Below are 22149 nucleotides of genomic sequence, written 5' to 3'. Positions count from 1 at the left end.
GGGGCAGGGCGGGGAGGGGGGAGGGAACCGCGCGCCCGAGGGTCGGGACGTCCGAAGGCACGTGGGCCGCCTGAGTGGAGCGGCACAGCCGGCAAGGAGGTTGTGGGCCCGGCGCGCCTGGCGGCTCTCCTCCTGCACCTGCGAGGAGAAAGGAGAGCTCTTCAGAAAGGCACCAGCGGTCCGGACGGAGTAGGCGAGGTTCGTCTGGTCTGCGCCCGGAGGAAGCCACCCGAGGAGGGGTTAGGGTCGGGGGCTTGCCAGAAAGCCCCTGTCGGGGAAGCTGCGGGGAGGGGAGTCGCTTTAGCTACGCGAACGCTGCTTGCCAGCCTTGCTGTAGCATTACGTCAGCCTTCCCCGTCAAGGATGCTGAGACTCCAATCCCCATAATCCCCAGCTAGAAGGTGCGCGTTTTGGGACTTGCAAACCCGCGCCGCACCTGCTCCGAAAAGGCCGCCTTAAATGCCCCTGGGCGGTGACTGCGGTACCAGGTGGCATATCAGTGCCAGAAGTTAGAGACGGGGGTTGGGTGTTCGTTTTTTGAATGAGGAGCTCCCTTACAGGTAGTCCTCGACTTACAGCTCATTTAGTGACCGTTTGAAGTTACAAAGGCACTGAACAAAAAGGGACTGAGGGCCGTTTTTTTACCACGCTTATGGCTGTTGCAGCATCCCCAAGGGTCACGTGATCACAATTCAGATGCTTGGCAATTGACTCATATTTATGACAGTCCCAGGGTCATGTTGACATTCCCAACAATCAAAGTTAATAATAGAGAAGCCGGATTCAATTAACAAGTGTGTCACTAACGTAACAACTGCAGTGCTTCATTTAACAACTGCAGGAAGAAAGGTCATAAAATGGGGCAAAGCTCACTTAACAAATGTCTCACCTAACAGAAAATTTGGCCTCAAGTGTGGTCTTAAGTGGACGGCTAGCTGTATTTATTTGCAGTGTGTGAGAGAGACAGAGCCAACAAGCTTTCTCCGGTGTGGGTTTGTAATGCCTTCTTGAAAGGTTTGGCATAGCTTGGGTTAGTATTTTTTTCTCTTTGTGGTAGTCCTTGTAGTGTGAGACCACTAAAGGGTTTTTATGTATCCATTTGGAAGTACAGCATTTGTTGCACATAAATTGTGGTAATTATCGAGTAAGGTGAGAAATTCAACAAAACTTTTTGTTCAGGTTTGATACCATAATCATTAGCCTTTTGCAAGGTTTGTTTGTTTGTTTTTAGAATGGCTGGCTGTTTGTTTTAAAGTGGTTGCAATAACCAATCTCTGTTAGGAGTATTTAGAAAAGAAAAAGTTATTTTTCAGGAATATGCATGAAAGAAAACAAGTAATTGAGGTGAAACAAAATCTCTGGTGATTTGCCCCATTCTGGTCATCAACCCAGACAAAACTTTAGAACACTTTTAGGCATGAAAACTTGAGGTTTAGAAGAAGTCCCTTGGGCTACAGAAATCTGGGTAATTGTTAGAAGACCTCAAATAAATTAAATAGAGCTGCTGCCTCCTAGTGGTTATTAAAAACTTAGAGCCATGAATATAGAAATATTCTAACTGAATGAAATGTGAAGAGAGAGAGCCATTTGCCATGAATATAGAAATATTCTAACTGAATGAAATGTGAAGAGAGATAGATTGGCTATAGGCTACATGTTCTTGATCTCTCACTCTAGACACAATCCTTTTAAGCAATTGCTTCTTTCCAGAGCAGGAGGTCATCCTGGCATTGTGTACTGTGTACACAATGTACAATGTACATTGTGTACATCCTGGCATTATCAGTTGAGATGTTAGTTTAATTTTTTTTTAAATAAACCTTCTTTTCTAAGATATACATAAGAACCCAGTTAGGTGTAGTGGTGAAGGCGCTAGGCTAAAAATTGGGAGATTGAGTTGCAGCCTTGCCTTAGGCATGAAGCCACCTGAATGACTCTGGTCCAGTTACACTCTCTCACCCATAGGAAGAAAGCAATAGTCAATTTCTGCAGGTACTGTCCAAGCAGTGGTAAGAAGTCAAGACTGACTGAATGGCATAAGAAAAAAAATATACCTGAAACTAACATTGCAGGCATTCACACTGTATTTAAAGGTTTATCTGCAGAGTTTATCCTTCATTCCCTAATTAATGGGAAACTAATTTCTATCTGATAGCATGAGCAAAGACAATTACTCAAGACAGGGCTAGCCTGGAATACTAAAAATGTCCCTACTTGGCTATCATTTGCTTCCCACATATAAATCACATATGCAAGGTTGATAGAACACAGAACAAAATACACACTCCAGGAAAAGTTTTACACCTGAAATACAAAAAAAAACAGCCAAACAAGTGAAACCAGAAAATCCAATGTCTTTTCAGCAAAATACACCATAGGTAGCATTACAGTACACACTTCCATACAGGTCAATCTGTAAAGTCTTTAGTCACTTTAACACTGTCACAAGTGAAGGTGTATGACTTAGATTATTCAGTTATATTTTACAACATCAATCAAAAATTCCAAAAGTGTGGTCCAAATTAAAGCATCAACACAGAATTTTGGGGGGAAAGATAATGTCAGTTGGTCTTACCTGAACTGCATGTTTCGAAGAAGGCGTGGGAGTAGTCACACATGGGTATTAACCCAGCCCTTTTGCCCTGGAGACTGAGGTAAATCTTGAGGCCACGCCTCCATTCCGCCTTTTGACGTCCCAGATTAACCGATGGTTCGTAGCAGAGCACCTGGAAGGAAGGGACAGAGACATCACAAGCACACATCCTTCCTGCCTGGCCCTGATTGACCGCTGAGCTAACTCAGGCCTCTGGCGCAGAGCGCCCTACACGGGGGGGGGGAGTGACTACTCCCACGCCTTCTTCGAAACATGCAGTTCAGCTAAGACCAACTGACAGTTTCCGAAGTGAGGCGTGGGAGGAGTCACACATGGGACATACCAAAGCTAGATGTCCTTGGGAGGGATCAATGGGCCTGAGCCCCTCGAGAGTCTAAGACTCCCTGAAGAACCCTCCTCCCGAAGCCGCTTCCGTGAGGCATAAGCGTCTAGCCGGTAATGCCTGATGAAAGGCAAGGGAGAGGACCAGGCGGCAGCCCTGCAAATCTCTTCTATGGGAGTCTGGGTGACCCAGGCTGCTGAGGTGGCCGCACTTCTGATGGAGTGCACAATGATGCCCTCATAGGCCTTTGAGATGGCTGCTCTGATCCACCTGCTAATGGTGGCCGGGGAGACCTTGGCTCCCCGGGTGGACTCCTGAAAGGACACAAAGAGGGCCTCTGAACGCCTAAAGGGCGCCGTGTTCTTCAGGTAAATGCACAGGGCTCTTCTGACATCCAACCGGTGCCATGATCTTTCCCTATCCCTGGAGGGCTGCAGACAGAAGTCTGGCAGAACTATTTCTAATGCCATGTGGAAGGGAGAATTGACCTTGGGCATGAACGTGGGGTCCAGTCGGAGAATAACCCGGTTCTCCAGAAAGGTGCAGAGGTCCGCTCTGCTGGAAAGCGCGTTGAGCTCGGATACCCTCCTGGCAGAGGTGATGGCAACCAGGAAAATGAACTTAAGGGTCAGAAATTGAAGGGACACCTCCCTCAAGGGTTCGAACAGTGCCTCCATCAATGCCTGGAGGACCGTGGGTAGGTCCCAGGTCGATAGACCACTGGGGGTTTCAGATTCGCTGCTCCTTTAAGGAAGCGTTTTGGGACCAGATGCTGAGACAAAGGTGGTTAGGGCAGAGACTTGACTCCTAAGGGTGCCAGACCTTTCTCCATACCTTCCTGTAGGAAGTCCAGAACCTGGGGCACAGAGGCCGAAGCTGGGACGATGTCCCTTGCTTGGCACCAGTCCGCAAAAGCAACCCAGGAGGCGTTGTAGATGCGAGTGGTGGATTGTCTCCTGGATGCCTCAACGGTCTTAATGACCTTCATGGAGAAATGTGCCTCTCTCAGTTGTTCCCGCTCAATCGCCAGGCGGTCAGATGGAGCCACTCCAGATCCGGATGCTCCAGGGACCCCTGGTGCAAGGATACCTCCCACTGAGGAATCCTCCAGTGAGGAGCTGAGGACAGCTCCACCAGGTCTGCTAGCCAGGGGCGACGTGGCCAGAAGGGGGCCACTAGAATCATCTCTGCTCCCTCTGACACTAACTTCCTCAGAACCCCGGGAATGATGGGAAGGGGAGGAAAGGCGTAGAGAAGACCTGGTGGCCATCTGCAGTGAAGGGCGTCTGTGTCCATAGCTCCCCTGGACAGGAACCTCAATACGAATCGCGGCAACTGGGCATTCGCTGTGGTTGTGAAGAGATCCACCGTCAGGCGCCCAAACCTCGCAGATCTGCAGGAAGATGCTGGGATGGAGCTGCCACTCTCCGTTGTCGCTAATCTGCTTGCTGGTTCTCTGTCCTGGAAATGTGTTCCACTCTGATGGACTGGAGATGCCTCTCTGCCAAGTTTCCCAGCCGGAGGGCCTCGTTGCGAAGGGCCTTGGAATGAGTGCTCCCTTGCCTGTTCACATGGGCCTTGGCCGCCACGTTGTCCGTCAAGACCAGGACATAGTGACCGGTCACGGTGTTCTTGAAGGGACATAGGGCCAGATGGATGGCCCTGAGCTCCAACCAGTTTATGTTGTTACGCAGGTCTGTTGGAGTCCAGTGGCCCTGGGCTATCTGGTTCTCCAGGTGTGCTCCCCAGCCGAACAGGCTTGCGTCCGTTGTGAGTACATTCCTTGCTGGTTCCCTGAAGAGGGATCCCTTGCCTAGTGCTGGGGTCAGCCACCAACGAGTGAGAGCAGCACCTGGGGTGGCACTCGATCTTTGAAGCTGGCGTCGCTCGTTCGGTTCTCTTGTATGGAAGCAGGAACCACTGAAGCTCCCTGACGTGAAGGCGAGCCAAAGGCACGATCTCTATACAAGAAATGAATTTCCCAAGGAGCCTGGAAATAACTACAGGGACAGAACGTAATTTACATATTTCCTGAACCAGCTGCACAATGCTGACCCTTCGATCCTGGGAAAGAGAAACCTCTCCGGACACTGAGTCTATAATGGACCCTAGGTGTTGGAGACTGGTAGATGGATCCAGATGACTCTTCTCTAGGTTGATAGAGAACCCCAGGGACCTGAGAGTATCGATGGTGAGCCCCAGGTCCTGCCTGGCAGTGTCTGGGGACCTGGCTATGACGATGTCATCCAGGTAGCAAAAAAGCCGGACTGGAAAGAGCACAGGTGGCCCGCGGCCAGCACCTTGGTAAAGATACTGGGGGCTGAAGCCAGTCCAAAGGGGAGGGCCCTATATTGGAAATGACTGCCCTCATGGGAAAATCTAAGGAACTTACGATGTTCAGGAGCGATTCTAATGTGAAGGTAGGCCTCCGTGAGATCAATGGAGGCCAAGAAGTCGCCCTGTCGGATACCTTCTAAGATGGATTTCAGGGAGGCCATCTTGAACCTACAGTAGACTACCCTGGAATTCAGCAACTTAAGATCCAGGATGGCTCTCCACCCCCCTGAACTCTTGGGGACCAGAAACAGGTTCGAAAAGAACCTGGAACCCCTCTCCCCCTCCAGGACCCTCTCTATGGCCTTGATATCTAACACATGTTTGATGGCCTTTGCCTTAAGGGCCCATTTGGCCAGATCTGCAGAGGAGGCGAAAGTACGGAACCTATTGGGAGGCTGCAAGCGGAACTCCAGCTGTAACCCGAGCTTAACAGTCTGGAGGACCTACTCGTCCAAAGTGACGCAAAAGGAAGAGGCGACCGCCGATGGGGTGATCCGTGAGCGGATCACTTGAACCTGTGGAATGGGCGACTGCCCCCTCCTCGAAAGTGCCACTTGCTCTGCTGCTGGCCCCTGAATCTGTTTCTAGGAAACTGTCTATCCCCTTGTCTATGAAACCCGGGGGTACCTCTGGTTCTGGATGTCCGATTCAGGCGGGCGATAAGATGTTCTCCTGGGGTAAGGAGCATGTCGGTCATCTGACCGTCTGGTCGTAGCCAGGAAGATCTTCCGCTTATTTTTGTCCTCCACCACGATAGGATCCAGCAAGGCTCCGAAAAGCTTGTCCCCGGCATAGTCTGCTCCTGCCAGGTGCCACTTAGCCCGGGACTCCGCCTGCCAGTGACGCAACCAAAGTAGGCGCCTGGAGGCTACAGAGGATGACAAGGCTCGAGAAGCATACTTAACTGCATCTAGGGTGGCGTCTGCTGAGAACTGTGTGACTGCCAGCACCTTAGAGATGCCCTGCAGCAGTTGTACCTTCATGGCCTGGGTCCTGTCTCTCAGCTGCTCTAGCCACAGCACTGTAGACCTATTGAAAAAGGATGCAGAAGCGGCTGCCCTAATGGCCCAGGTTATTGCTTGGAATGAAACAATGTCTGCCTTCTTATCCTCTGCCTTAAGGCAGTTGGCGATGTCTCCAGTGACCACGGCTGAAGCTGAAGCTAGGGTGGCAACCAGAGTGTCCACCTTGGGAACCTGAAGAGCTTGGGCAAAGCTGGAATTTAGATTATAGAACCTCCGTTCATTGCTCCCTGGGTTGGGAAATGATCCTGGCTTAACCCACTGGGATTTAAGCACTTCCAGGAACATCTCTGGAGTGGGGATCTCCTCCTTCTCCACCTGTGGTCTATGGAAGGACCCCTTCTTGTTACCCCCACTAGTGCTAGGTGTGGCAGACGCAGGCCTGGGATCTGGGGGCTATCCAGGTCTGCTGTGGCTCTGGCCTTGCGAAGTAAGGAGATAAACAAGGAGGGGGGGAAAGGCCAGCAATGTTGGGGGCCTCAGGTGCCTGGGCATCCTTATCCTCAGAAAACCCCACCTCCTTCAACTCTCCCTCCTCTAATTCTGAAGCCTCATTGGCAGTGGAGGGAGAGGGAGACCTGGCCCCTCTGGAAGCCGAGGCCCTGGAGCAATCCTGGTGACTTACTCCTGGAGCTCTGGGACTCATGGCTCATCCCAGAAGCGTTCCCCTGGGCTATGGCCCTGGCTAGCACATCCTGAAAGCTTGCAGGAAGCTCAGGCAGGGAAGGTTGGAACTCTGGGGGTTGTAGATAATCCCTGGGTTCAGGGGATTGCAGTGCCAACCGATGCCTGGCTGGACTGGGTGCCCTGTGCCCAAAAGGGTTACTCCTATGCTCAGACGTGTGTGCAGGCGATGGGGGGGGCAATAGGGAGCTATGCCCTCTGCCTGAGCCCCTTGGGGAACCTGGGGATGCCGCCCGGGCCTCTTCTAGGACTGGAAGCCTTCAGGGGGAGCGGGATCTGGAAGGGGAGGGACTGATAGTCGCCCTAAACCTAGCAGAGGCCCTGGTGATCCTAACCTCCTTCTCAGAGATTGCCTTCCTGTGGGCCCTGGAGTTGCCCTTCTTGGCTGGGGATCTCCCTCTGGAAACTGGGGGAACCCTCCTGGATGTCCCCTCGCCCGGATCCGAATCCCCATGGGGCCTAGGCATGGCATCCCCGCTCCTTGCCACTTCCGCCATTGTACTCACGGTTACCGTACCACCTCCTCTCTCCCTGCTGGCCTCTTCTCTTTGGATGCCTTGATCTTCCAGGCACCACGCTCTTTCAACGATTGCCGCCACTCCGCGGCTCGATTGCCGGCTCACCGCTGCTTCGGATTGTCAGGAGAGAGAGGCCTCTTCCTGTAGCCTCTTCCGGCTACTGCGGTGTCTTTTGAGTGCTCTCAGCCTCCGTAGGAGGGTCACACGCTCTCCCACGTGCTCAAAGATGGAAGGGAATCTAAGATGGCCACCAATCTGCGACCCGGTCTTCTCCGAGCCTCGAGAATATTGGAGGAAGGCCCTGGCCGGTTCCTCGACCACTGGCACCTTGCAGAGGTCTCCTGGGTGGCCTGCAGCTGTCCTAGCGGGCCTCATGGTGCAGCAGCCTTTTTTCCCTTTTACACGGCCATCCGGTCGCTAGGGAATCACGCTGGACCGTGTCAAGGCTTGCCTGCCAGCAGCGCTGAGCATGGGTGCAGAGAGGAGCCGATCCGAAGGTAATTCAAAGAAAAAACTGTAAAAATCCTAAGGCTTGAAAAAAATTTAGAAGCTGGAAAGTAAAAACCTAGAAAAAAACCTAGAAAAAACCTAGAAGTCTACAAAGTGAAGGGAGAGTCAGGAAAAACACTCCTTCTGGGCCAGAGACTGAGGTTAATCTGGGAGGTCAGAAGGAGGAAAAGAGGTGTGGCCTCAAGATTTACCTCAGTCTCCAAGGCAAAAGGGTTGGGTTAATACCCATGTGTGACTCCTCCCACGCCTCACTTCGGAAACTGAGCTTAGATACAAATGCCTACTCTACTTGCTTTTTAATCCTAATTGTTATTGAACTTTTGGAGGGATTCTGAAGTCGACATAGTTATTACACTGGTGTCCTGAATCCAAATATCCAGAAGAACTAAGAACACAGTGCACAGACACCTGATCATAGCAAGCCGAATTTTGAATGTTTAGGTACACTTTGGAATCTCATTAAAGGGAAGGAGAATGCAGTGTTCATAGTACAAGAAGATAGATGATGACACAAAAGTCAGTTTTGAAGTTCCAAACAAAAGTAAGCCATCCATACATACGTTACTTTGTGGGCAAGAGATAAACTTTTCTACTGCTGCTACTACAAGAGAAACACATGTTCGATGCCACAATTCCCTGTTCCCTGATGCCCCAATTCTCATGTTCAATCAGATTCATCTTAATTGGAATTAATTTCCCAAATAAGCAAGGGAAAGTTGTGGTGGAGGGGAGGAAAATGTTATTTTAAATTCAAAAAGAATCAATGTGTGGAGAAATTCCTCTTAGTCTTTCTGTTTTTATTAAAAATCACATCCAGCCCCTTACTACTGAATCAAAACATTGAGTCCTTAGGTTTTCCATAGAGTAGAGTTTATTTTAAGGACTGACTGTGAAGATTTTCTTTACAATTTAAGTTTTGGATACCTTCAAGAATGCACTTTATCTTAGTTTATAATCATAATATGATTGTTATCTCGTACTTCAGAAAATGCTGTGTAATGCCAAGTAATTTAACATCAAGTCTGTCTTAGTCTATAATGTAAGCCAAAGTAGCTAATTTATTATATTGTGAATATTACTGTCTCAGTTTTGAAAATGTCTAATCTTTTTTGTAGGTTTTGCTCTTACTGGAAGCTGAAGGTCTTTTGGTTGAAGGAATATTTAGATCTATTCGTTGTGAGGTTTTATAACATTCCTGAAGACAATGACTTAATCATGACTCTCTTCCAATGGTATAATGCATCTGTAATGTTTTGTCCTAGTGGCAAATTTGTTCCAAGAGTGCTGTAAACTGGTGAGGATTTTTTCCCCTTACTACTGTAGCTGTCTTTGTACAACTATTGTCAAATTAGATTACTTATTTGATACTCTATATTAAAGACTTATTTGGACATAAAGGCACAATAGCATATATTCTATTTCAAGTGAATGTGTGTGTGCTTTCTATGGTTGTAAACAGTTATCACTTGCAGGAGCACAAGATTTTCAAATATTCAAGTTATGGTATTTTTGCTCCAAATCTATTCTTAATTATGAGTGATGCTGCTGATAAACAAACTCTTAGTTAGCATCTGTGGTTCAATTGGCTATCCTTTTTAAAGAGACAATTATTATAGACATCTAATTGAAGACAGGGAATTTTTTTGTGTTTTATTTATTGGCAGCAAGATTAGCATTCAGTAGCAATGAGCCTTAAATAACGTCACATTTTTTAATTCAGTAAGAAGCTTTAAGTATTACCGTAAGTTTAAAAGTGAGTGATTTGACCAACTGGGATCAAGTATAGCTAATAAAAATGGATTGAAATAGTGCAATATTTCTGAAGTTCAGATGGCTTTTTTTTAATGCCACTACTTTAATGTTGTGCTGTTAATCATTTGACTTTTATCTGGTATAAACATTGTAAATTGTCTTTGTAATATCTATAATCCTTATGATAAGTCCTATACTGTAGTGTTAGCATTGTGAAGTTTCACAATGCTATCGATACAGTAACTTTTATGGTTTAATTAATAGTCAATGAAAATCATCATTGTAATATATTGGGACTTTGAACTTTTTATTTTATAGTAGGAAATTATCCAAGAAAGTGATTGCATTATTTAAGTAAGATTTTAATTTTAATTTTCTGTATGTTTTGAACTTGACTTTCCAGTCATAATATGTTTACTCAAATTCTGTTATTCTGTTTCTGCTCAAGTCTATAAAGCAAATTAAATCCAGTTTGAGAAATAACTTTGATCTGAATTCAAGTTCAAATTGGGAGTTCAAATTTTGCTTTGGTATATTTAATAAAGTATTGTTTCTAGTATTATTCTTCACATAACCTGCATTGGAATAAAATTATATCAAAACTACCTCTTTTTCTTATGTTTTATAAATAGAATGCATTTTAGGTGAAGAATTGCTGTGGATCAGTTCATAAAACACATTGCATATATAAACTGATATTGGTTAACCAATTAGATAAGTAGATAAAACTAACTGCCAAACATGTTTCTTATGTATTACATGACAAAATTTGGTCACACTTTAAGAAAATGGAATCATTTTAATTTGAAAGTTATTTAATTAAATAAAACTGATCAGAGATTTTAGTATATTTCATTATGTATGGAGTTAACTCCCAGAAAAAGTTATGCAATTGTTATTTAGGAAAAAGAAAACTAAACCACAGTTATATTGTAATTTGACCACTGGAAAATCTTTGTATGGGAAAAGTTTGTTATATCAGTCGTTCACAACACTTCTTGTAGTGCTAAAATGATACATTAGAGGGCAGGCTATAACTTCAGATGTTTATGCCTAATGCATTGTACCAACTTACAACTAATCCTAATGTGCAACTAATACTAATGTGCAATATAAGCATTTGTCATAGAATGTAATTAATATTTTTGGTATTTTATGAATACCTGGGCTTTTTTGATACCTTGTAAAATGCAGGGAACATACAGCTGAAAGTACTGAAAGATTTTGATATACAAAGGTGTTTCAATAAATGTGCTGGGTTTAATTCTCAGTAGAAAGCTTGGATGGATTCTGATGCTTTTTTGCCATGATTTTGTATTATGAACTATATGAAATATGAGAAAAAGTATTATTATTATATTATTTGTACATAAATTATAGCTGGTGAACAACCCAGAGCAGGAAGACTGAATTCTTGGAGAAAGGGACTATTCACCTTCTAAATTACTGTATATGAATTTTCTATAAATCAGGTTTGCAAATTACATATCTTAAGATTTGATTATACTAACTTACAATTTGATTAAGGTGGTGACCCAATTTTTCTATGTACGATAGCAGGGATAATTCTTCGCTTAATTTAACAATTCAACTCTTAATATTTCTTAGGAGCTGTATACAAAACTATCAGCACAATGCTGCCACGATCGACCAAAATGCAGAAGCCGTTTCAGCTGGCATTTAGGACCTGTTTGCTATCCTATCGCTCCTGTATCTTTCCATGCATCAAAGGGAAAACATCCTTACATCCAATAAGGCAGAAAACAATGTCCCGGGTGCTGAGCTGCCAAAGTCAATATCTGCATATGTCTGCTCCTTTTTGGGTTTCCAAAGAAGGGGACTTGGTGGGCAAGACATCTTCCCGACCTGAAGACCCTCAAAATAAAGAACCGAAGGGAGAAAACTTTACCACGTCAGCTGGTGATTTTGCCAGGGGAACACCTGTGCAGCCCAATTCTGAAGAACTTGACCCTTTACAAGATAAATCCATTAGTCTTGTACAAAGATTCAAGAAAACTTTTAAACAGTATGGCAAAGTTCTGATTCCCGTGCATCTTTTGACCTCCAGCATATGGTTTGGAATTTTTTACTATGCAGCTTTAAAGTAAGTGCAGAGCTATTATATATGCAGAACACCGATGATAATTTCTCTGTTGTAATTCATGCTGTATACTTTTTTTTATAAAAAAAACTACATAAATTTGGGGAGGATGGACCTGAAGAAAGGGAAAAGCCAGCACTATCTTGTATTTCCTTTCAAAACAACATTGTGTATTATCTTAATTGGCCAAGCATTCAGTTAAGGATGGAGCAAACGGCACAGAATAGATATCAAAGACTGAGAAGTTAACGAACACTGTTTTGCTTATTGAAAGCCCTTCTTGGGGCTTTCAATAAGCCTTTGCTTATTGAAAGCCCCAAGAAGAGTATAATTAAAGAGTCTGGAACTTATCATAGTTGAAATTAGAAAAAAAAAATCTTAGAACATTATCAAAAATCTCTGATCATACTTGAACAATTGCTATGAAAATACTTGATTTTGTATGAGAAAAGGAATGCATTTAGATGTACAAGACAAGGAGTTGTAACTTTTCTGAGTAGGAAGCCCAAATACACATAAAATGCCTATGCATACTCTAAAATAAAATTGATTTTAATAGATTAAAGTTGTAAGTTTATACTAATAATAGTTCTTTGAACTCAATGGGAATTTTAATACAATTCTGTAAAAATTGCCTTGTGATTTTCTTACCTAAATCTATCAAATTTGACGTTCTTTCTGTTGGAGGTCTCCTTCCTTCACTCCTGTTCTGTGCCACTATATTGATTAGGGGAAAGTAGGATTTGTGGGTAGTGAAGGAGGCCATACTTCATTTATTTCCATGCAACTTCTGTTAGGTTATAGAAAGCTCCAAATTTAGTTCCTGGCCTACCAGATAAGAAAAAAGAGCAATTTTAAATCATGGTTATCTCTATTATTTTTCAAAATAAAATTACAAAGTCAACATTTAAGTATTTATTTACTTTGTGCAATAAAACATAATGTTTTTAAAACGGATAAGATGTTTGCATTATATATAGTTTTTGACTTAGAACCATTTATTTAGTGACAGTTCAAAGCAATAGTTGTGAAAAAAGTGATTTGACATCCGTTGCAGCATCCCTATGGTCACATGATCAAAATTCAGATGCTTGGCAACTGGCATGTATTTATGACGGTTGCAATGTTCTGGGATCATGTGATCACCTCTTACAACTTTTTGACAAACAAAGCAATGGGGAAGCAAGATTCACTTAACTGTGTTATTAACAACTGCAGTGATTCACTGAATAACTGGCAAGAGAGGTTGAAAAATGGGACAAAACTTTGAAGCAATAGAAATTTTGGGTTCAATTGTAAACATAAATCGGAAACTACCTGTAAAAATAAGACAATAAGATGTCATCTTATGAAAAAAAAAGTAGTGTGAGGGACTCTATATATAAAATAGGAAGTTATACTTGTGTTTATAGCAGTTCTGATGTTTTATTTTCTGTTTTAATCCTAGTTTTATTTCAAAAGGTGAGCAGTTTCTTGTATTGTGTAACATGTAAAAATGCTAATGATGAAGCTAAAATAAGTAGTACAGGTTTAATTAGTACTTAAGAAAATATCTGCTAGGGCTGTGAACTTAATGTATAAAATAGGATCTCTGCTCAGTAATTCTGCTGCATGCTTGCATTCATGCTCTAAACCTTACTAGTGAATATTTAAAATATCTCTGGCTTAAGTTACGAATTTGGAACCCCTGCCATATACACAAAAGTGTGACAAAGTTCAGTGGGATTAATCCCATGGACATATGAGTAGACTAGCACTTTAAATGAGTTTTAAAGGCTCTGTGCTGTATGAATTCAGTAGTTCTGCAAGAAGGATCCTAAATATATTTGAATGTATATGTAGATTTAAAATATATCTTGTTGAAAACTAAAAACAAACATTAATATTGTAGAGTTCCAATATAGATCCTTAGATTTGTTTAAAATTATCAAGCTACATGATCAAGACGTAAATATAATTAATGTCTGTAATATCTTAACAAAACCAGCTACTTATTTTTTCTTAATACCTGAAGATAAAGATATATCTGGAAACAAAATTTTAAACAGCTTGGCTGTTTATTACCCTGAGAAGGGATAAATTTAGAATGACATTTAGATCTATTGCTTTTAGAAAGGGCACTTAATGCCATCTGGTTAGAATAACTAAAACAGTTATATTACCTTCTGATGTCAGAGACACTTGTCCTTCTGCTCACTAATTATAATTGTTCTATGAGAGGCCACAAATTGTAACCTATTTAAAATGAATAATCTTCACTTCAGCATTGCCAATAATTGGCTCATTAGCTGTTTATTTACTGTTATTTATCTTGAATACCCCTTTCCAAACAGATCAACAGTTAAGTTTCTATACTAACAAATCTTATTTCAAGACCTTGAAAACTTTCTGCCAATCAAAAGTGGTTTAGGGCTTCTTGCCTAAGCACAGGGTTGGACTAGAAAGCAATTTGAAAAGAAAAGCATGGTTACATTATAAAAAGGTAAAGGTTGGACCCAGTTGAGTCCAGCTCTAGCGGGTTGAAGGAAGCCCGCATTGTCCCAAGATATTTCTGTGGTCTTTTGGCCAGCATATCTATACACCAAGGCGCGTGGAATGCTGTTACCTTTCCACCTTTCCATATCTATTTATCTACTTACATTTGCATGCTTTCAGACTGCTAGGTTGGCAGAGATAGGGCAAGAATGGGAGCTCACCCCTTCACCCAGTACTTGGGTTTCGAACTGCCCACTTTCCAGTCGACAGTCCAGTGTCTTTTAACCAAGCCTTAAAGAAACAGTAATTGAATTTCTTCTCAGAGAAACATATAGGGTTGTGACACTTCACTTTTTCATATTGTGTTATATTCAGTAATGTTTCCAACAATAACTCTCCAAGGCTCAGGTTAAAGTAGTTTGAAATCAGCTAAAGTTCATTGGTACAAATAGACCAAGCTTAACATTTGATACTCAGTTGTAATTTAATGGCGACTACATGTTCAGAATAATGTTTAATTCATGTTTTCAGAAGAACCTGATTATATTTTTCTCTTAAGACATATTAACTAATTGTGTAGCTTGTTTAGACAAGAAGTTGATATATGGCAGATATAATTTTGATTTTTTAAAACTTGGCATTAGCTACTTCAGTATTAGCTTTTATGGTTGAGGCAAGCATTCCAAAATTATTTTAATGCGAATCATATAGTATACCATGAAGACTAATACTTTCATTCATCTTGGCCTTGAGTTACCACAATAAAGACAATAGTTAAGAGTCAGTTATGTCTGAATAGCCTAGAGAGATGATTCCTAACATTTTAATTCATAGCACTACATCATCAGTGTTGAAGACCACTATATTAGTCAAAGATCATCAACCTGGCCCCTGCAGGTACTATGGTATGCTTGATCCTTTTCATTTGGTGCTCTTAGGATTCATAATTTAGGTAAAAATAAGCAGAGCCATATAAAATCATTACATTCTAAATTGCTGGTTTTCCCACCTGAAATATCAAATTGACAATCTGGTGATATTTTTGCTATTTAGATATATTTATAATTCTATATACATACGCATTTAATTTGGAATCTGTATCATTTGCGCCCCCCCCCCCGGATCCCTAGGGCATGGAACAGGGGTTGCAAATCATAGTTTTATAATATTGAAATTAAATTTCAAATCTGGAAATCTTCTGTACATGATATACTTCATGCTTTACTTCTTATAATCTTATCGACCATTACTTTGTTTCAGTTGAGGAAAAAAGTAATTTGTTATCAAATGTAAAAATCCTTCTTTATTATAACTACAAAAAAGTTTACTGAAATAGGAATGTTGTAATTTATTTTAATATGTCTTCATTTTACAGGGGAGTAAATGTCGTTCCATTTCTTGAATTCATAGGGTTGCCTGAAAGTATTGTAAACATCCTAAAGCATTCTCAAAGTGGAAATGCATTAACTGCCTATGCGTTGTATAAGGTAAGTAGATCCATGACTTTCTTAATGCTACTGACAGGAATATTTTAATGTACAGTTACAATAGAAGAGAATATCCATAGCTCAGAGTTGAACTGTGAAGTCCTTGGTGTTCTCTGAGCTTTATTGTTTGCTCGCCATTGTTTCATTATCTGACTAGCAATTTGTATGTATCCATGAACATAACTAGCAGTTAGAAGACATAATGAAAACTCCTTAATCTCACAACACATGGACCAATTCAACCATCATTTCAATTGGAAAACTATGAGCATCCTAGAGAAAACTAAATTCAAAAACACTAAGAAATTTGTGGAAGTTTGGCATTAAACAAATCAGCTATCAATAGATACATAGATAAACCACATTCACAAACCATTCAAAAGAGAGAGTTTAAAGCTAAGAAGGAAACAAAAAGATCAGAACGCATCCACTCCAGCAAAAATACCCTGATAAACAAGGATTAGCACCAGGCAAATGAGCAGAAAACAGTACCCTAATCAAGGAATTGCCAAGGAGAAAACTATCACCACCCACTAATATTAGCAGGACAAACAGAGCAAAGCACCAAGAATCACATTAGATAATTAGACCTCCTTAATTCGGGGCATTCCGATGTGTGACAGACTCCTAGAATTTGTGGACAGAGATGGGTTAAGGAAAACTGAATCAATCAACCTCAGACTATCCCTACAAAATTATGAGTGAGCCTCTGGGATTTTGCATTCAAAGTAGACAATTGTGTATGTACGTAATTACTGAGGAATAGATTCTGTCATGAAGGCTCTGAATAGATACAATAATGTTATAATTAATAAAATAAATTCCCTATATGGTAATTAAAGAAAATATGTTAAAATTGAAGTAACAGAAAATATTTAGTTGAATACAAACATATTTTAAAAGCAGTTTGTAAGCAAGTTAAAAAAAAAACAGTGCCAGAGGAATTAAAAAAGGAAGAGGTTAGTAATGAAAAGGACACCTGTTTAGAAACTAAGTAGACACTGGGTTGTATTCTGCTCATCAGACTGCCTTCTTCCTCACTGCATGTGATCCTCTAGAGGAGATTTGGGGTGCAACTGGCAAGACAGGGAGAGAAGAACCTTAGAAAATCACGTCCAAGTGTAGTTCTATAGAAGACTTGCTGAATGGATGTCATGGTTCTGAGTAATGAACCCAATTGAATCAGGACTCTGAGGCTTCAGTCAGGCTCAGAAGACCTTTTATTGAGTACATCATGTTGGCACATAGAAAGTTGAAGCTAGCTCTCAGTAATTCCCGTGCTTTAGGGTAGTTAAAAGAATATTAATTTCCCATCCCCCTCAGGTGTCTTAGGTTACGTTAACCAATTAGTCCAGCAGCAGCTTCCCCCTCTATCTCAGCAGATGTTCCTTGCCATGACCTTGGCTTTCACAGGGATTCTGGTCAATGTTTTGTCTAGCAGGTTAAGGCACCACATTTCAATTCCTTCTGACTCGCCCCCTCCCTCCCTCCAAAGTGGCAATTGAGAACCTAAACGAAAGTAAGCATGGCTGAAGTCATTTTGAGGGTTGACGGTGGCTGCTGGATAGTGTATCATTATCTAAAAAAAAATATTCCATTTAAATTTTCTATATTTCACAACTTTTATACTATCCCGTCTTGTTTAGTAAAATGTGACTTTTTACAAAATCTAGATAGTCACAAACTTAGTTAATTTCTTCAAATATTCAAAAGCCTTAACAAGTGATGTAAGATTAGATTTGTTGCTCCAGGAACGTCATTTGCAGTTTCCTCTATTAGCCTTTGGCACGACAAAGGCTTGCTTTCCCATCAGTATCTCCATTACTACCCTGGCACTCTTATTAGTGCCACACGGTGGAATAATAATGGAATGTTAATAGTTTTACTTTGCAATGCATCCTGACCTTTCTTAATAAATAAAAAGGGCAAAATTCATTGCAAAGCAATACTGTTTAATTTGCTTATGTGCTTGTGAGCGTATGACTCTGTGGCTTAAACTATCAACATCAATGCCATTTGACAACATAAAAGTGCTGGCTCTGTGGAATTATTCATAATTTAAAAATTAACTCTTAAAAATAATATAGAAATTCCCAGACATAAAATACTGTTAATCTTTACATGCCCTAAATTTTAGGTTTAAATACTGTATCTTTTTTGGCAATAGTTAGTTTAAAAAGGATTTTCTGATTTTCAGCCTTAAAGAACAAATTTGAAAAATAGTATTTTTCTTACAAAAAACGTAATTTTAATTTTTTTATTTCTACATCTCACTACTTTAAAGACAAAAGTATTGCTTTAGTGCATTATAAAGAGTTGTTTTCTTGGCTCAATAGCATTTAGGATTTTAAATACACACATACACACATACACTAAATTCTTTTTTATTTTTCTCAGATCTCTTTTTTTCTCTGCTTAATGCCACATATTTGATCTGAATCTCTTCCATCCATCCATGCTGAAGTATTTGCTAAATATTTGCCAGTAAGACGCTATTAAATAAAGTAGGAGGGCATTTTTTTAAAAAAAAACTATTTTTAAGTTTAATTTTTAAATAGCGAAAATGTTTAAAAGAATACAAAACACCGAACCATAAACCAAGGAATTTGTTTATATCTTCTCATTTAATATGTCATGATATGTCAATACATAAAACTAAAAAGTGGAAATAATTATTTGGGTAGGAAGAAAAATGAAGAGGCACACCAAGTGCAAAATTGAAAAGGACAATCAAAACTGCGTAAATGTCCTATTTAATTCATACAGAGATAATATTTTCTTTCCTAAAATATTTTGAAAATGTTCATCTGGTCTCTAGGAATTATTCTTCTAGAGAAAATTTTCATTGTATTCCTATAGAAAATGTAATTTCTTTGACTATATTTTATTTTTAACTTTATTCAAATGAAACTCAACTATCAAAGCTTTAAGAGCTATAAAATAATTCAGATAAAATATGAGACTAAATTCAGCTTTCTATTCCATCTTCAACAGTCCCCTAAAGTACTTTGCAGTTGATGCATTCTGCATTTCAGAGTAGATTTTGGGAGGCACAGATGTTGCTGATGGGAGCAGCTTGTTCTTGTAGTGACTGAATGACTTATTAAAATGCATAAATCTGCCTGTATCTCTTTAGGAAATGCTTTGAATAGCTTGGAGAACTTCCTTGCTAGAGTTACTTTAACATCACTAGCCACAGTGTCTAAAGAGCTGTAGCTAAAGCCAAGCCTATGAATGTTATTGTACAATTCAATTTAAAGTCACTTGAGTCCTTAATGTTTTTATATGTTTTTAATTGACAAGATTGCAACTCCAGCCAGATACACAGTGACATTAGGAGGAACGTCCATTACTGTGAAGTATCTTCGCAAGCATGAATATATGTCCACACCACCTCCCGTGAAGGAATATATTCAAGACCGAATGGAAGAAACAAAAGAACGGATCTCAGGGAAAATGGAGGAAACAAGAGACATGATTAGTGGCAAAATGGAAGAAACAAAAGAAAAATTAACTGAGAAAATGGAAGAAACAAAAGAGAGGATAACTGAAAAGATACAAGAAACCAAAGACAAAGTTTCATTTATAAAGAAGAAAGAATAGAAAAGTTAGAGTGACAGGTGATATTTTTAATCCTTTAGAATGTCTGAAATGAATGTTCTTGCTACTGTTCATCTATTTTCTTACAGGCTAACTAGACATTTAAAAGCTAAAAAGATAATGCTTAAGACTTGCACTGGCCTTAATAGAATTTATCCAACATTTTCCAATGCACGATATAGTAAATGCAACAGTTTTCTCCACAACTCAGTTCCTAGAGAATATTCTGTGGTCGTCCCATCAGTGACTTGAATGAATCTCTGCATGTTTGATCAAGCTAATATTCTTACTTGACATCACTCACGTTGTTGTAAAATAAAGTATTAAAATGGCTCCATCATATAAACAATGTCTTGAATATTAAAAAATGTGTTAATATTTGTATATTAATTAATCTTACTATCTTTAGAAAGATCAAGCAATTAGAAAGCTATGTTATGTTCCATATTACTTTTATAAAAACTTGAGTTAAATTGATGTGTGAGGCCCAATGAAATGGTACTAGATGTAATTGCATATTTATATTGCAAAATGGATTTTGATTCTTCTTATGGCTAAAATAAGTATTACATTTCATATTACTGATAAAGCTTTAAAAAGAAAGGAGATAAATCTATCTTTGCTCATGGAATAAATATTTACATCTCTTTAGCCAAGTGGGGAAAAAGAAACACTGTAACAATTTTTTTGTAGAAAATCTTCCAATATTGTTATTAGAGGCTAAACACAACATTATTGTACTATTGAATATTATAGGATCATCTCAGGTGGGGTTTTGGATTTTTTGGGGAAGACGGCTAAGATCAAGAGGCTAAGATCATTTCCATGTATTATTTTTGTGATCACAGCTCTGAGTATTGGCATTCCAGGTGTTTCTCCTGTAATGAGAAGAGGTCATGGACAGGTAACTGAATAAGCACAGATCTACAAACGTGCCAACTTTAAGACTCGTGAACTTCAACTCTCAGTATTCTCCTTCTGCCTGGGGAATTCTTGGAGTTGAAATCCACAAGTCTTAACATTGCAAAGTTTGGAGACCCCTGGTATAAGGGATGAAAAGATCAGCATGAGAAGAACTTTAGAAATGAAGATTTGAAGGAATGCTTTCAAAGTGCTTTATATTAATGTAAGTCAAACACTTTGTTGGTTTATAATTCAACTACTTGGGGACTGTATATTTTTTTAAAAAAAATCTGATTTGCTTCTTTCATTTTTGTTAAATTAAAACAAAGTATCTGATATTAATCAGTCTTAGAAGCTCTTTATCCAGGAAGCAATAAAAAAGAGATTATTGAGGTGATGGAGACCCAGAAGACAACTAGGAGCCAGTTACCATAATCAACATTGCCTATCTATAAAGCAGGAATTGTTTAGAAGTTGTACTTTTTAATTGGTAAAGTTTGATAATATTGTAAAAACACTATACTACTAAATAATACTTATGTAAAAGTAAAAAAAATGGTTTTGAGAATTGGTTATGAGGTTATATACTCTTATGATAGCATTGCTGAGCACTCTTGTCTTCCATTAAGTCAATTTTGTGTGAACCATGAAATAAAACCTTGCTATATTTACACAATAGTTCTCCTAATGGGAGAAATACTACAATTATTTTTAAGCACAATTTTACTCCTGTAAAATAATTGTTTCTGATGCTTAATATGCATGTAAGTTTAAAAAATGTACAGTATGCTTTCTTGTAAACTTAATGAATGTTGTACTCAGCAATCTTCTTACTGCCAGTTGCCATCCTAGCATTGTGAGAACATATTCACAAAAGCTTATCTTTTCTGATCTATCAAATAGTTGCTTGATAAAAGTCGGATATTAGCCAATATACAGTACATCCATGATTTGCCTCTATAAGCAGTGGTATGTAAAATAGATTGCTACTCATTTATTAAAGGTAACTTACCATCTTTGTGATTTGCAAGCTTCAGCTATATCACTTTTAATAGATTCAGAGAATCTACTACATTCTAGACCTGCAGAGAGAGGAATGCTAACTTGAAGCTTACAATTAAATGATTTGGCAACTAGTAAACACCATCAAAAGAAAAGAGCACAAAACAGATAAAAAATATATACTTTCCCTACAAGGTCATTTTGGAGAAGCTGATTTGGATTTAAACATATTCCATTTTTGTAGAAGTGGCATTTTGAAACTTTTTCATCTATAATTCCATGGATATTAAATTCCTAAAATTAACAGACATGATCAAATTACACAACAGGAAACAGTATAGGAAAAAGTGAATAAAATGTTTCTTGTATTTTCTGTACTTTGAGTATTTTTTGACGAACAGATTCTTATTTAATGCCATTGTATTCAGAATGAAAATATGTCTCTTTCAGTATTTCAACTTGATTTTGGTAAAAGCATCAGGAATTTAAAATAGTAGCTTTGATATAAATGGAAGCAGTATTGACCCATTACTATGGAATGGGCTAAGAAGTATTTAATAATATTCATCAAACCACTGCTCAGTTCTTTCATAAATTTGTTTTAATTATATTCACTGCAGAAGAATTATTCTTAAAATAATAGTGCAGATGACATTAATTGAATTAAAGTACTCCTACTATATACCACATTGTTCTGTTCTTTTTGAATAATTGGTTCAGGGATTAGTTCTGATACCATGTTACCATTGTCCAAACAAATTGCTACAAATCAGGTCTGTACACTTTACGTGGGTATTTATATTTCCCAAAATTGAAAGTAGT

At 39.8% G+C, this 22149-nt stretch overlaps 1 protein-coding gene across 2 annotated transcripts; it reads left to right on the top strand.

The window, feature by feature from the left end:
• The first annotated feature begins 18 nt into the window (after nucleotides 1–18).
• On the top strand, nucleotides 19–22008 carry MIMS1 (mitochondrial inner membrane scaffold 1). 2 transcript variants are annotated; one of them, XM_014052520.2, is made up of 5 exons: nucleotides 19–198; nucleotides 9123–9301; nucleotides 11368–11863; nucleotides 15711–15822; nucleotides 19126–22008. In XM_014052520.2, the coding sequence occupies exons 3-5, from the start codon at nucleotides 11394–11396 to the stop codon at nucleotides 19423–19425; spliced, it is 882 nt and encodes a 293-aa protein (XP_013907995.2). In that variant the 5' UTR covers nucleotides 19–198; nucleotides 9123–9301; nucleotides 11368–11393; the 3' UTR covers nucleotides 19426–22008. The 2 variants fall into 2 exon arrangements, with proteins under 2 accessions (XP_013907995.2, XP_013907996.2); XM_014052521.2 differs by lacking the exon at nucleotides 9123–9301.
• Nucleotides 22009–22149: the final 141 nt, after the last annotated feature.

Source organism: Thamnophis sirtalis, unplaced genomic scaffold, assembly GCF_051295495.1.
Source record: "Thamnophis sirtalis isolate CommonGarterSnake01/CBP01778 unplaced genomic scaffold, rThaSir2_p1.2 scaffold_2, whole genome shotgun sequence".
NCBI lineage: Eukaryota > Metazoa > Chordata > Lepidosauria > Squamata > Natricidae > Thamnophis > Thamnophis sirtalis.
This window is presented reverse-complemented; position numbering and strand designations above follow the sequence as displayed.

What these genes read in the sequence shown, in the direction of transcription:
- MIMS1 (XM_014052521.2), top strand. Translation starts at nt 11,394, where the DNA reads ATGCTGCCACGATCGACCAAAATGCAGAAGCCGTTTCAGCTGGCATTT. An exon ending in TTTTACTATGCAGCTTTAAA is followed by an intron (nt 11,864 to 15,710) that starts GTAAGTGCAGAG and finishes TTCATTTTACAG; the next exon opens with GGGAGTAAATGTCGTTCCAT. An exon ending in CTGCCTATGCGTTGTATAAG is followed by an intron (nt 15,823 to 19,125) that starts GTAAGTAGATCC and finishes TTAATTGACAAG; the next exon opens with ATTGCAACTCCAGCCAGATA.